General features: G+C 52.6%; 2 protein-coding genes across 9 annotated transcripts; both read right to left on the minus strand.

The window, feature by feature from the left end:
• Positions 1 to 18: 18 nt before the first annotated feature.
• On the minus strand, positions 19 to 1,289 carry UCN (urocortin). Of its 2 annotated transcripts, XM_037812714.1 has the most exons (2): positions 777 to 904; positions 19 to 551 (listed from the first exon to the last, which is right to left on the minus strand). In XM_037812714.1, the coding sequence occupies exon 2, from the start codon at positions 537 to 539 to the stop codon at positions 159 to 161; it is 381 nt and encodes a 126-aa protein (XP_037668642.1). In that variant the 5' UTR covers positions 540 to 551; positions 777 to 904; the 3' UTR covers positions 19 to 158. The 2 variants fall into 2 exon arrangements, with proteins under 2 accessions (XP_037668642.1, XP_037668641.1); XM_037812713.1 differs by having other exon boundaries at positions 19 to 1,289.
• Positions 1,290 to 1,963: 674 nt separating this feature from the next.
• On the minus strand, positions 1,964 to 11,764 carry MPV17 (mitochondrial inner membrane protein MPV17). 7 transcript variants are annotated; one of them, XM_037812705.1, is made up of 9 exons: positions 11,176 to 11,579; positions 10,634 to 10,708; positions 4,445 to 4,560; positions 4,116 to 4,208; positions 3,905 to 4,000; positions 3,643 to 3,675; positions 3,331 to 3,383; positions 2,937 to 3,081; positions 1,964 to 2,281 (listed from the first exon to the last, which is right to left on the minus strand). In XM_037812705.1, exons 1-8 carry the CDS (start codon positions 11,234 to 11,236, stop codon positions 2,949 to 2,951), a joined length of 660 nt encoding a protein of 219 aa, XP_037668633.1. In that variant the 5' UTR covers positions 11,237 to 11,579; the 3' UTR covers positions 1,964 to 2,281; positions 2,937 to 2,948. The 7 variants fall into 7 exon arrangements, with proteins under 7 accessions (XP_037668633.1, XP_037668639.1, XP_037668636.1 ...); XM_037812711.1 differs by having other exon boundaries at positions 4,445 to 4,627; positions 11,176 to 11,205; XM_037812708.1 differs by lacking the exon at positions 11,176 to 11,579 and adding an exon at positions 11,112 to 11,174.
• Between the last annotated feature and the right edge of the window lie 1,883 nt (positions 11,765 to 13,647).

Genomic DNA, 13,647 nt, shown 5'->3' on the forward strand with positions numbered 1-13,647 from the left:
AAAGGCTCTTCAGCACTTTTATTAAAAAATAGTAACGTAAAGAATGCTCAGGCCAGGGCCTCTCTGGCCGGGCGGGTCCGGGTCAGTTCGGTCGCGCGCATCCCAGCCCAGAGGTGGGGGGTGAGGGTCAAGGTGTTCGCGGCCCCGGACCGGATTGATCACTTGCCCACTGAGTCGAATATAATGCGGTTCTGCTCGGCGCGCTCCCGCTGGCTCTGCGTCCGCGCCAGCTCCAGCAGGGTCCGCAGCAGGTGGAAGGTGAGGTCGATGGACAGTGGGGGGTCGTCCCGTCGTGGCCGCTCGCCTGCCGTCCCGGATCCCCTTCGGCCCGGCTCCCCGCGGCGCGGGATGCTCTCAGCCAGCAACAAGAGAAGCGCGCGGGCCCGGCCGCCCTGGCTTGGCGCCCCGGGGCTCCAGCGCAGACTCGGGTCCGGGACCCCGGCTTCCGCCGCCTCCCGGCTCCAGCGGCTGCTCCCTGGGCGCAGCTGTGCCACGAGCAGCAGCGCCGCCAGCAGCGCCGCGCGTCCTGCCCGCCTCATGGTGCAGCCGCCCTGGACACACAGGAGCAGGGCAGGGTAAGGCGCGTCCAGGGCAGCCGCAGGTGGCGCCACATCCAGCGCCCCCGCCGGGTCCCTCCGGCTGCCGCCCGATGCCCACAGTATGCCCTCCAGCCCCAGCCACTGCCCCCGTCCTGTGCCACCCCTCACTCCCTCTTGGGGGGTCGCCGTGGGAGAAACGAGCGCAGAGTTCTGGTGCCGATGCTCCGAGCCACTCACAGGTAGGGCTTGCACGGTGCGAGACGGAGCTCCAATCTGTCTCTCGGGACCGTCTGAGGGCGCCTCGGGGAGCACGGGGTCTGTCCCGGGACCGCCGCCAGCCTTATATAGCGCCAAGACAGCTCCGACTGACGTCAGCAAAGAACATGCACTGATTGTAGAAGCAATGACGGCCGCGCTCCGAGCCCGGCGGGTTGTCAGCCCCCCGGGGGGCGCGCCTCCGGACGCTCGACTTCTTGTCTCCCGGGCGGGCGCTGGAAGCGGCACCGGGTTCAGGAAAACGAGAAGCCGGCTGGGGCGTAGAGATTGCTCTGGAATGCACGAGAGTCCTTCATCCCACTTAGAAAAGCCAGCAACGCCTAGGGCCCACCCCGAGACCAGATTGGTCCCGGGCCGCACATTCGGCACAGGACAGGAGGCGGGGCCGAGGGTGCTGTCCGTGGTGCTGAACCTGTCCTCCACCCCTAGACCGGGCCGAGGCCTGGGGCGAACGCTGCGCAGTTCAGATGGTCTCTAGCCTCAACCATCAGTTCCGCAAACTGAGGCAATCAGGAGCGCGCCAGGGGCATCTGGCGACCACCACGGGACCCACCCGGAGGCAGCTGAAGCAGCCCGGGTCTGCCGCTGCTCAATTCTCCAGAGTCTTGAGCTTCCCATCCCACGATCTAAATGCTAGGGCTGTCTGCCCGAGGCAACATATAAAAGAGGCTCTCTGGTTTCAGGGTGCCTTCAGACTACAAAAAGGCTGTCCCATCTGCCCTTGAGTTTGCCCAAGGTGGCAGTTTAGACAAGTTAAAGTTTTCTCCCAGGAACCACAGCAGCAGTATTACACACTTTTGACCTTTGGTTAAGATCACCAGGTAGGAAGTAAGGAAATTTAGCTTCAAGTTTCTACTCTGCCACTAACTCATGGTGTGGTCAGATCATTTCACTTCCATGGGCCGCAGTTTTCCCATTTGTAAAAGTCTGGGCTTGGTGATCTCTGGGCTTCTTTCCAGATCTAGAAATCTCCCCAATAGTTTTCGAATAAGTCTTACTCACTGCCTCTGCTAAGAACATATTTATAGGGTTGGAAGGGTCCCAAAAGAGCTGGAGCTACATTAGGGTTGGGAAGGTGTATCCATAGAGCAGGGTTGAGTGGCATTTGTCAGGATATGGGTGTTAACCCAGAAAGCCAAAAGATCAAGACAGTTAAATAATTATTTATGGAGTGCCTGTTATATAGGGGGTAAAGGACCATTCTAAAGGTTTTGGTGATTTTGAAAGGAGTTGGTTTACATTTTAGAGCAAAATGAACCATTTCACAGTGGTGACCCATTAAATTCTGACCAGCAACCCAACCCTGTGAAAAGGGATATGCCCACTCTGAAGAGGCTGTCTGACACATTCCAGCCTCTTCATCACTGCAAGGCAGGAACAATGGAGCGAGACAGGCCTAGAGCCGATGTGCCTTCCAGGACAGGTAGGAGTTCCAGATAACAGCGACGCACTGGACAACAGCCAACCTAAGGAACAGGAATGGTATCATGGAGAAGGGGAAGCAAAAGGAGAAGCAAAGGGGTATAGAGATGGAAGAGGCAGCAGAAAGTGCAATGGAAAAGGAGGGGTTATGTCTGAGAACATCCAGAGTTTAGGCCTCCTTCCCTCAGCCCCTTATGGAGAGACTGTGGGGCTCAGACCAGAGGACAAGGAGCTCAGTTCTGGCACCATCCCAGAACTCTGTCCTCTTGACGACAGCAGCAAAAGTTAAATACCCTGAGTAGCTTTCTTGCCATGTATGGCTGTTATTTGCATGTCTGTCCAGGCCTCTTCTAAATACATGTCTCTGTCCATCTTGTACCAGCTGATATTTCATATTCCAAAAATGGACGGCCTGCCATCCATTTTTATTTTAAATTTACCTTGCTTTAGTTGCAGAGAGTGTTGCAAGGAAACCTAATGTTTACAGTTTGGTTCCTAAGTCTGTATGCCTTTTAACTATGCTATTAATGTAAATTTTAACCATACTCCTTCTGAAGAGTTTCGTATTTTACCCTGTTCCCAAAGCCCCCTCACATCCAACCATTTTTACTACTCATCTTTCATTCCACTCTATTTTTTATTGCAGTCCAGCAACTACCTTTATTGTTAGGGTAAAAGCATATTTTGCAGTGCACTAACCTGACCAGGTTCCTACTTGGCTTTCTGGTCTACCTTTCTATCTAATCTAGGCTGCCGCTCCCCAGTCACTGTCCCTGCAGATAAGGCATCAGAGGTGGAGAACTCAGGTGGGATGGCAACAAGGGTTGTGGAAGCAGGATCCTCCCTAGGAAGATGAGAGAAAGTCAGCAGGCAGACACCCTGGGACAATGGTAATGCGTAAGATGGTCTGAATAAAATACTTGGAGTCTGAGGAGCACTGACAGGGACTGAGTGTTCTGGTTGGGGGGTGAGGGTGGGGGGTGAGGGTGGGGGGATGTTCCTAAAGTAGCTCAGGCTGAAATTAGAATCATTTTGTCTTCACGTGTTTCTAATGTGGATCTTCCTTGAAGGGAGAGGTAGGGGTCTATCATACCTGTAATGAAGAGGAACCAGGTAGAAGTTGGCCAACTGCACAGCAGGCCAGAGCTGCAAGAGAGGGGAGGTAAAGGTTGAGTGGCTACCTTCATCACCTGACCCCCCACCTCACTGCCTAGCTTGGCCTTACCCCAGTGGCTGCACACAAGAAAAGGTGGGACAGCTGGGTGAGGGGTTCCCTGAGTGTGGTGTCCACACTGGAAATGAGAGAGCCCTCCCAACCAGGGGCTTTCTATGTCAGGAGGACCCCCAAGCCCATTTCTGGACTCAAGGAAGCAGGAGAACAGGCAGCTGAGGACTCAGGTCTTACGTAGTAGTTGGTGATGAGGGCATCAGGATAATCCTGAGGAAGACAAGAGAAGGAACTAATGCAAATTTTAACCTCCAGGCTGCTCCCACCTTCCAGTCTGACCTCTCTTCCAAGAAGACTCCCCTGCACCCCTCTCAGCGCCTCTCCTCCAGAGCCTGGGGCTCCACCTGCACTTCCACCTACCTATCCCCACAAATCCTGCCTCATTCCCCTGGGACTGCTGGTCTACCAGCCAGAGGTCTTCCTCTACTGCCCAGCTCACCCGCTGGAGTTTGGTCCAATTGTCCTGGGCTGAGAGTCCATTGAGTGTCCCAACTAGTGGGAGGAAACAGCCTAGAAAACATGGGGCAAACCCCCCCTAGGGAAGAGAAATTAAAGCTCTGTGAACATGGATTTCAGAAATCAACAGCCCTGGATCCCCACCATTCCCCAACACGGCTTGCCCTTCCTGAATCCCTTTTCCTCCTGCTCACCTGATCAAATAACATCTTCTTCAGTGCATCTTTCTTGGTGGTGCCAGGGATGAGCCGGTCCAAAACCCTGTACCAGCCTCCAACTACAGGGCCCTGAAAGTAAACCCCAGATAGGGGCTGAGGATGCAGTGAGGAGAGAACTTGGCTTTTACATCACAAAGCTCTTCCCCAAGCATTAGAAACCCAAATCCCTGATTCAGCAGAGGGCCAGGCCAAAAGAGGAAGGCAGACTGGTAGAGATGTGAAAGGGGCCAAGGGAAGTCAAGGGAGGGCATGGAACTAAGACCACTGTCTGCCCCACTGGCAGCCCTGCTGTGGGCAGAACTTACCACAAAGCCACAGCCCAGAGTTATCATGGTCAGGGTCCGGCCACTCTGGTGTTCCCGCAGACCCCTCTTCTCCACCAGCTGTTGTGAGATAACGTCACCCAGGCCCATCAGGGACCCTGTGTAGGGCACACGTGTGTTGTCAGGACCTCTCCCGAGGGTGGAAGTGTTTCCAAGTGGTCCCTACTGGGAAGCCATCCAAGGAGGAAAGTAAGTCTGCTTGAATGAGGCTGTGGCTGTCTGAGCCTAAGGGCTTAATTCTGGGGACAAATGGCCAGTCGCTGCCTGCTCCTGAATGCTCTCCTCTCCCCGAGGATGGTGACTCTCATGTGCATCCTGCAAGAAATGGGGACAGCAGGCCTCAAGCAGGCCAGGGCCCAAGAGCTCTGTACCGAACAGTAAAAGGGAAGTCAGGGTCAGACACCGTGGACAGAGGAAGGAGAATCCAAGGCCCCAGGAGGTTGAGAACCACAGACTGTCAGAATTGGAAAGGGTCTTCCAGATACTTTCATCCAAACTTCTTATTTTACAGGTGTAGAAATGAAGGTCCAGGATCTCACCCAACTAGTAAGTGGCAGACCCGGCACAAGACCTGTTTTCTTTCCAGGATACCACCCTATGAACAGATCATGTAGAGAATAGCAAGGAACTTGGTTTTTTGCCCCTTGGCCAAGTCTGATGCGAGACCACAGCAATCTCCTTCACCTTGGTCTTAGGGTCTCTATTTGTAGAGTACAGCACCAATAATTATTTTTCTAAAATATGAGTACTCAGATAGCCCCAGGCAGAAAGATGACTGGTTGAGCTGGTAAGGGTCCCCACAAAGAAGAGTCCTGGCCACCTCCCAGCATAATCACCTAAACCCAGTCTTCCCCACTCACAACCTTGGACTGAGCTGGCAATGAGTAGTTCAGCCATTTTTTCCCTTGGCACCCACTTCCTGTCCTCTCCCTTGCCCTGTCACCCAGCTCCAAGCAGCCATAGTGGACAACCACACCCAGAAACCAGGACAAAATCACGATTTACAGAGCCCCCAGGGAATTAGGATGGCGTGATGGTTTCTAGCAAACACACACCTACAGGGCCGCTTGGAGAGTGACCGTATGATCTCCAGCTCGCCTGTCTAGCTCACTGTGTAATGAAAGGCCCCCTCCAGCCCCACCGCCACCGCAGTCCCTGTGCCCTCAATTAGCCCTGGACAAACACATCCCTCAACCCCATTCCTTGGCCCAGAGCTGACTCTGACGTCCATGCTGGCTGCACACTCACTGCTCTGCTCTTCCCCCACATCCTCTGCAGAGCCTTGCCCCTGAGCAGCCGAGTCTGAGGCAGCTGGTTAAGGCTGGGAACTAGGGCTGAGGCTGTGGCCCCCAGAGGGGATGGACTTTGGCCCCGGCACTCCCAGCCACAAAACCGCTCTGGGCTGCCCTGGTGCACCCGTCAGGGCAGCCCTGCCTGCCTCTCCCTGAAACTCCCAATGTGGTGGAGGCTCCTCCCTGGAGCACTGCTAGACGTGACCCTCTAGAGGGCACAGATAGGATCCTACACTTCTCTGTTCTCTCACACCCCACCCCACCCCACCTACCCCAAGCGCTGGCAGGTGCTCAGAAGATAAATGAAGGAAAACTGCCAAATTTACTGCCCCAATCAGCAGGACCGCTCTGGGAGAGCTGCAAGTCTAGGAGCATGTGTCGAGTATGAGATCCTCATGGAACTGAAGGCTTGTCCCCCTACCCTGCCCATCAGTTACACTTAACTGACTCCTCCCCGCCCCCCCAGCACACACGCACACTCAGCCTGCGGTCACCGGCGGTACTCCCAGGAGGAGACGGAGCTGCTGCAGCGGCCATACTGAGAAGGCAGCAAAGGCAGTCACTTCTTAAATGAAGACAGTAACAGGACAGACACTCTGATAAGACATTTACTTCGCGCAAAAGGTTTGGGACATAGGGGGTCACATTTCCGTTTAATGATAAACAGGGTCTGAGAGATGAGGGGGCTTTGTAGGGAATGGAATGGGGACCTGCACCCAGGCTTCTCTCAAGGAAGAGGCCGGGGCATTCCAGGCACAGCCTAGAAGACCTGAGCTCCAAGGCCAGTGGGCAAGAGGCTCCTGCGGCTGCTGCCCGACAGGAGGTCCTGCCCGGGTGCGGCTCAAAGGGCCTGCAGATCGGACACACCCTGGGCTAATGCACCTCCTCTGTCCTTTACTCCCAGAGTGTGTCACCTCGTCACCTTGTGGGGAGGGCAGGCAGCAATATCCCTATTTTCCTTGTTTGTCTGGGAAAGAAACAGTCACAAAGAGGTATGCATTTTCACTCTTCACGGCTTGCCAACAGTCATGCCTCAGTATAAAGACAGAGCTGGAATGGAAACCCAAGTCGCTGACGTCTAGCCCCATAGTCCCGGAAGCCTGCTGCCTGAAAGAAAGGTGGGTTCCAAAGGCCCCAAACTATGCCCTTCAAGCCTCAGTGATGGGGCAGCAGCGGGGAGTGGGAAGGGGGTGTGTGGCTCTGTAGCCCCTGCCACTTCTGTTCATTTCAGACACAACAGTACCCAGATGTTCCTCTTCTGTCCAAAGATAATCGGGTCCCCTATGCACACAGCAACCCCAGGGTGGCCAAAGACTTTGCATTGCTGTCTCCCCTCTTGTTGGACTTCCTTCCAGGGGGCTGGGGCTGGAAGCCCATAGAGACATAGTGCCCAGGGCCGATGGGGCAGGGTGAGGGGCTGCGGGGCAGTGATGCCCCAATGCCAGGCTGGGCACAGAGCCCAGGGGCAGACGCTGGCACGGATGTGACGTCATGCCCCTGGGTAGGTGCCAGTTCTTATGCTGTCACTTGCCACAAGATCTAGTGGGGGGGGGGGGGGTAGCCTGCTTCTGAGCACAGATTTATTTGGGACCACCCTCTGCTCACAAGTGGAAAAGTTCCAACTCCATCACCTTCTTCCATGGCATGGGTGGGGATAAATCCCCTACTTTCCCAATTTTATTCCTTTTCTGGCTCCTGCCCGTGGAGTTTAGATGCACAAAAATAAAGCATTAATAGGGGGTGAGAAGCCAGAGGGGTAGGAAGTAGCTTCTTGGAATGAGGAGTAGGAAGTATGTCCTTGGGACTACAGGAGGCCTGGGTGGGCAGGTAGTTACTCGCATGGGACAGCAGCACTGCCAACTCGTTCCTCCCCAAAAGTCTCTAACAATTAAACAGCGGCTGGGATAGGGGCTTGGTCTGGTACACAGCCCGGAGGGAGTTGAGGCCCAGCAGTGAGAGGGGAGAGAAACTACTCCTTGGGTGTGAGGCCTGATCTCCCCATTCCTGGCCTAAACCCCTGTCCGACAGCTAGAAAAGGAGAAGAGACAGATGGTTCTGTAGCTTGTCAGGTATCTAAGTCCAGACTAGTTGGGGCTGCACTTCACATTCTCTGGCCCCAGTGGTCTCTAGCACAGGGCAGTGTAGTGTGCGTGTGTGTGTGCATGTGCGTGTGCATGCCCTAGGTTCAATGCCAGCTCTAGCACTGGCCATGTGTGACCTCAGTGCATGCCACTCCCTCCTCTTGCCTCAGTTTCCTTCTCTGTATTATTAGGGACTGGTCTTTCATGCCTACCAAGCTCTCACATCCTGAGGCAACACTTTGGGGAAGCCAGTGTCTAGAGGACCTCAGCTGCCCCATGGCAGGACCAGAATGATCCAAGACGGTTGGAGCTAGGCCCTGGGCCCACTGGAGACTGGAAGGGCCCTCAAGAAAAGAAGGAATGCGGCTGACTCAGAGTACAGAACACACAAACCTTTCCCCAGCTGCCAGGTTCCTGTGGCATGGCAAAAACTGGGGGTAGCAGACACTTCCTACGAACAATTTTAGATTTCCTTGACTTCACCTATTTCTGACTTCAGCCACTAGCAGTTCAGCCTAACAGAGTCCTGCCTCCAGCCTTTGCCATTCCTGGGATTTCACTGTTGAGGCCTGACCTTGGAATCTCACGCAGTGACCAGGCCATGTGCAACCTGGAAATACAGGGGAGTTCACATCCCATAGGGTGAACTGTGACCAATGGGATGGGAGCCAGGGGATAAAGGTTTCTCCTTTATCCAGACAGTTTCTCCTTTATCCAGACGGTCCTAAAATGCATTTCAAAGAGCTTCTCAGACAGTCTCAAGGGATTGAGCAACCCATCGCTCTCAGCAGTGGTCAATTTGATAATGCATCCTTGCATTGCTTTCCCTCTTTTCCTGCTTTGGTTCACTCCTTGACAAAGCACCTGCACATAAGCTTCAGGCTCTGCTTTTTGGGGAACCAAGGCTAAAACGGTTACCTATGTTCAGATTTATGGCAAATGGAACAAACCCAACCCAAGCACCTCTATCAAGAGAACAGCTTGTGTCTGGGTGGCCAACACTCAGAAAGGGCCGACCCTTGAGCCTTTAAGTTTATACAACATTTTCTGATTTCCAAAGCCTTTTCACAGATGTAATCCCTACAATGACTTTGTATAATATAGTATATATAAGTAAACCCAAGTTCTAAATGAGGAAGCTGAGGCCCAAAGAGGTTTACTGACTTGCCCTAAATAACACAGCTGCTAAGTGCTATGGCTCTGAGATTCAAATCTTGGTCTTCTAACTCCAAGTCTGAAATCTCTGCGCTGTTTTCCAGTGTGATGAGCTGTCACATGAGTCCCTAAGGACTACTGTGCTGGGGTCCAAAAAAGGGCTTAATGAACAAAATCCACCTCCCCCCTTTATTTGCAGTTGGATGTAAATACACTGAGCAATAGGGATAGAAAAGTCTGGAGGGTGTGGAAAAGTCTGAGAAAGATGCTACCTAGGGGATTGCAGGTTGCTTTGGGGCTGAACAGGGATGTCAGCACAGTCTGAGGAAGACTGAGAGTGTGGGGACAAAGGGTTTTGACACAGATAGCCCAGAACCCCAGTGCAGTCACAGATCTGCACTTGGACCCCTTTGGAGCTCTAGCTCCTGCCCTCGTCAGCCACAGCTCCCTTGCAATAGGGAGACACAAGGACTATCCCTCCCTCCATATTCTTGATGGCCACGAGGGGACCTTCCTTCTGGCAGTCACCGGCCCTGAGGGAATCTGAGGCTGGGCAAAGGGCCCAGCGTGTCAGTTCCCATCACAGCCACACAGTCCAGCATGAGTCACCACACACGCAGCCAGGTGAGTCATGCAGGCTGACGGACACTCTGAGGACAGGACAGGGGTGGCTGGGCACAGGAGGCTGGAGAGGGTCCCAGGGAGGGGCAAGAGAGTCTCCCCTGGCCATTCACCCAATGAAGTTTCTAGTGCTAATGTAGGGTTCTTTCAGTAACAGAATCCCTGTTCTACGTTGGCTTTCAGTGGCCTTCCGTTCAACAGTCCTCCTCCCAGAAACCCATGCTCATGATTAGAATTCTGCTCCCTTCCTCTAGACGTAGGCAAGACTCCATCTTAACCTGACCACTCTTTGTACTGCCCCAATGGTCATGGGCCTTCTAATTCTTCCACCCAGAACATTTACTTAACTCTCTGCCATCCCCTCTTAGGTGAGCTCACCTGCTAAAATAAGGATGTTAATAAATGCAGCCAAGTCACTGGGTTACCTTTGCTAGGTTGCTACACAATCACTGGATTTGGAGTAAACAAAAACCTTGGTTAGTGTATTGTTTGGGGATAAATACATAGGTGGTAAAACTAAAGGAAAAACAAAGGAATGATACAAACAAAACTCAGGAAAATGGTTACCTCTTAGGGCGGGTGAATTAGGGAGAGGCACTCAAGGGGATGCAAAACTGAGCACTGATACAGGGGTATTCAGATTTAATACTATTTAAACTGAACATACACATCTTAATCATTCTTTTGGATGTTAAAATGCATATCACAATTTTAAAAATACTAGGGAAAATAACCCAGTGTGAGTCCTCATTGTTATCTTTTGTTTTCTAAGTAGGGACCCCCTAGGGCAATGCCTTCATCTGGAGAGGATGACATCTCAGCTTTTTGAGGCCCTTCAGATCCTACTCCACAGCCAGGCCAACTATGCCTACACCCTTCCCCACAGACTGGAACAGCCTGGAAGGAGAGACAGCCACCCCTTCATGAATAGAAGCAAGGTATGAGGGACAAGCGATTGGACAAGCCTCTGCTTCCCAAAGCAGCCCACTCTGGTACCACTCACGTCCCAGAGGGACACTCACCAGCGGTCAGCACCTGTACTTTCCACGGGTGAGCAGCCAGAGCTCGCTGGTATGCCCGCCAGAGTGCCATGCTTCCTGCCAAGCCAAGAGGAGAGGGTGTCACCCGCATTGCCCCTCCCACAATTAAGGAGACTTCTGCCTCCCCAAGCCCTTCCGCTCGCCAACCTGTCCTAAGGGGGCAGACTTGGGAAGGATGCTTCCCGGAGAGCTTCCTGTTACAGGGGTCCCCCTAGACAATCGGGGAAGAGGAGAGAGGATGTAGGTGCCTATGGAATCCCGGTGGCAGCCATCTGCCCCCTGACCCCAGCCCTGAAACAGGACTGGTGAGGACAGGCTGGCTCGGGCTTCGACTCAGAGGCTGGGCTCCGAAAAGTGAGTCTGATCCGTCCCCAGATTTGGATTCTTTGTTGGAACCACCCGCATCCTTCCTGAATTCACGGAAGTAGGGCCCGTGACTCCGCGGGCCTGGGATGCTCACATGCCCGTGGGCACGCCTGGCGCGCTGCCACCTAAGCCAGAGACACCGATCACCCGCCACTCACCCAAACGCGAGCTCGGCGCGCGGCGGCCCCGCTCACGTGACCTGAGCCGGCCCGGGGACATCCGCCGCAAGCCCCGCCCCTTCCTCCTGGTCGGCCGTGGCTGTTCCGAAAGGCTTCTGGGGTGGTAGGGAGGTCGGCTGACCCTGATACCGCGTGGAGCTGCTCAGCTCGGTGGTTCGCTGCGTGCGCAAGCCTGAGCGAGTGCACCGTGCCGGGTCTTGGCGTGGCCCTCGCCAGCCGTGCTTCCCACCTGGGTGCGATCCCGGCCTCCTGCCCCTTCTCTCTTGGGCGCCGGGACTTTCTTAGCCTGACTGGACCCTCACTGTTCCCGTGCCCCAGAGCTGGCCAAGGTCTCGACGTCCTTCTCGGTCTCAGTACTCGGAAGTACGAACTCTTCTAGAATCAAAGTTTGGAAACTATAAGGGATAGATAATTAAGTGCGTTATACCTGTGTGTATTATTTTAGTGTCGCTGGATCCTCCATTAGCCTCAATAATTCTGAGCTCCTGAAGGGGTGGAACTGAGTCTGATTCGTTTTTGTTATCCTCATAGCAACGGTTTCAGTGCTTTGCCCGCAAAAGTCTCTTTAGAAATTCTGTCTTAAATTGCCTATTGCATAGAAAGCACTGGGATTACAAAGTCTCAAAGGTTTGGGTCCAGGCTATGCGCAGCCTTGTGCAGCGTTGGTCATCAGTAGACTTGAACTTAAGGTTCCTCGTGTAAAATGAGGGGTTTGGATTACTTGTGTTTTTCAAATTGAACTCCTCAGAATTCTACGGTTATAAGGAGCCGGTTGGGAGCGCTGACTACAGGTTCACTCTACCCCAACTGCTGTTTTGTTTATACTTCTAGAAAGAACCATTTTAAATCCGGCCAACAACTAAAAAAGTGTTTGAAAACCAGTAGACTAAATGATGTCTTAATCCCCTTCTAGCCCTAAAGTTTTAAGATTCTGTGAATATAGTGGAAATTCCTATCTATATCCACAGTGGATTTGTCAAACTGGCAGGTTCAGGGGGCCCACGCTTCAGGAGGTAGCCATGTCTACCACTTTCTGGCTCTCCACATACCTAGCTTCAACCCCAATTTACCCAATTCTTGTATGATTAAGGCAGGAGAATCCTGTCACCGATGCTGGAGAAACAGAGCAAGGAAGCAACAGAATTCATCATCCCAAACATTTAACTAAAAGGATCCTATTTACAACTTACACACTAGAGTGAGTTTACACTAGTAAATGTCATAAAAGATCCAATGTGGTGGGCTGGAAAGTTGAGGTAAAAGAGACTGCTCTAAAGTCAGCCTGTCTGGGTTCAAATTCCAGCACCACCTACCTGTTCAGGCTGCTCAATCTCTCAGAATCTTAGTTTATCATTAAGTAGAATGGGACCAATACCTTCCTCATAGGATTCAGTAGCATATGCAAAGTACCCTATATAGATCAAATGCTTAGTAAGTACTTGTTTCTCCTCTTTTCTGCCCCCTTCCCCCTTGGGAACACATGGAAGGGAGATTATATGTACAAGAGAAATCTGGGAAGGCTCCTTGGTGAAGCTGGAATGTAAGCCTGGGCCTTGAAGGAGGAATAGCACCTAGGTGAAGGTGGTGGAAAAATGCACTCCTGGAGGAGGGAATACTGTGGAAAAAAAGGCAACAAGGTAGAAAAGTGCAGGAACCAATGCATGGTATAAACTGGGAATACTGGGAGAGAGGCTTGGAAGTAGTAGTGGCCTGGGGAGAAAAAGGTTATAGTAGAGAAAAAGAGCAAGGTCAGAAGCATCATTTTCTTCTGGAGGCTGAGACTCAGCAACACTAACCTACAGCCTCAGCAACTACCACTGAAAGTGCAAGTTCATGGTGCAGCATCAAGGGGCTGCTCTGTTGAATGGCAGGCACTTCCCTACTTTTTACCTCAAAAACCAAAAAACAGGCATAACCTGAGCCAGATCACCAAAGCAGGGGCACTTGGCTCCATTGTACTGACAGGTTGGGGGTCCCTCTGCTGCAGATTGTCCAAGTGTCCTCCAGGTCTTAGCTTCCTCTTCTCTAACATGGAGGGAAATGGACTACTTGATTCCTTTCCTCTTAAAGGAGATTTCCTGACATATAAAAAATTCCCTATTCTGGAGAGGCAAAAAGCTGTCTCCAGATATTTTGACAGTCACGAGTGCCAGGGGGTTTTGTTCCCAGTAGGCACTAATCTAACCTCCACTCCCTGCAGTAGGAACTGAATGCTCTTCTCTATTTCCTGAGGTTATCTAATCACATCCCCCTGCAAACCCCAGCCTGTACTCATGCATTCCAAGACTAAGGTTTGCCTGTGTCTCATTGCTGGGGTCCATCTGTTCTTGTTTAGGAGGCAGTACTGCGGTCACCACGAGCCCGCAGCATCCCACAAAAGGACTCTAACAAGCTGAGATATAACAATACATGAATTACTATGCTTGGTTTCTAAACAACTTCGGTACATAG

Source organism: Choloepus didactylus, chromosome 20 (genome assembly GCF_015220235.1).
Source record: "Choloepus didactylus isolate mChoDid1 chromosome 20, mChoDid1.pri, whole genome shotgun sequence".
NCBI classification, from domain to species: Eukaryota; Metazoa; Chordata; class Mammalia; order Pilosa; family Megalonychidae; genus Choloepus; species Choloepus didactylus.

Excerpts from the sequence above, each read along its gene's own strand:
- UCN (XM_037812713.1), bottom strand. The coding sequence starts at position 539 with ATGAGGCGGGCAGGACGCGCGGCGCTGCTGGCGGCGCTGCTGCTCGTG.
- MPV17 (XM_037812705.1), bottom strand. The coding sequence starts at position 11,236 with ATGTCCCCGGGCCGGCTCAGGTCACGTGAGCGGGGCCGCCGCGCGCCG. Across the intron at positions 4,561-10,633 it reads AGTACAGGTGCTGACCGCTG|GGTCCCTGATGGGCCTGGGT; the intron begins GTGAGTGTCCCT and ends TGCCCTACACAG. Across the intron at positions 4,001-4,115 it reads AGAAGATGTTATTTGATCAG|GGGGGGTTTGCCCCATGTTT; the intron begins GTGAGCAGGAGG and ends TCTCTTCCCTAG.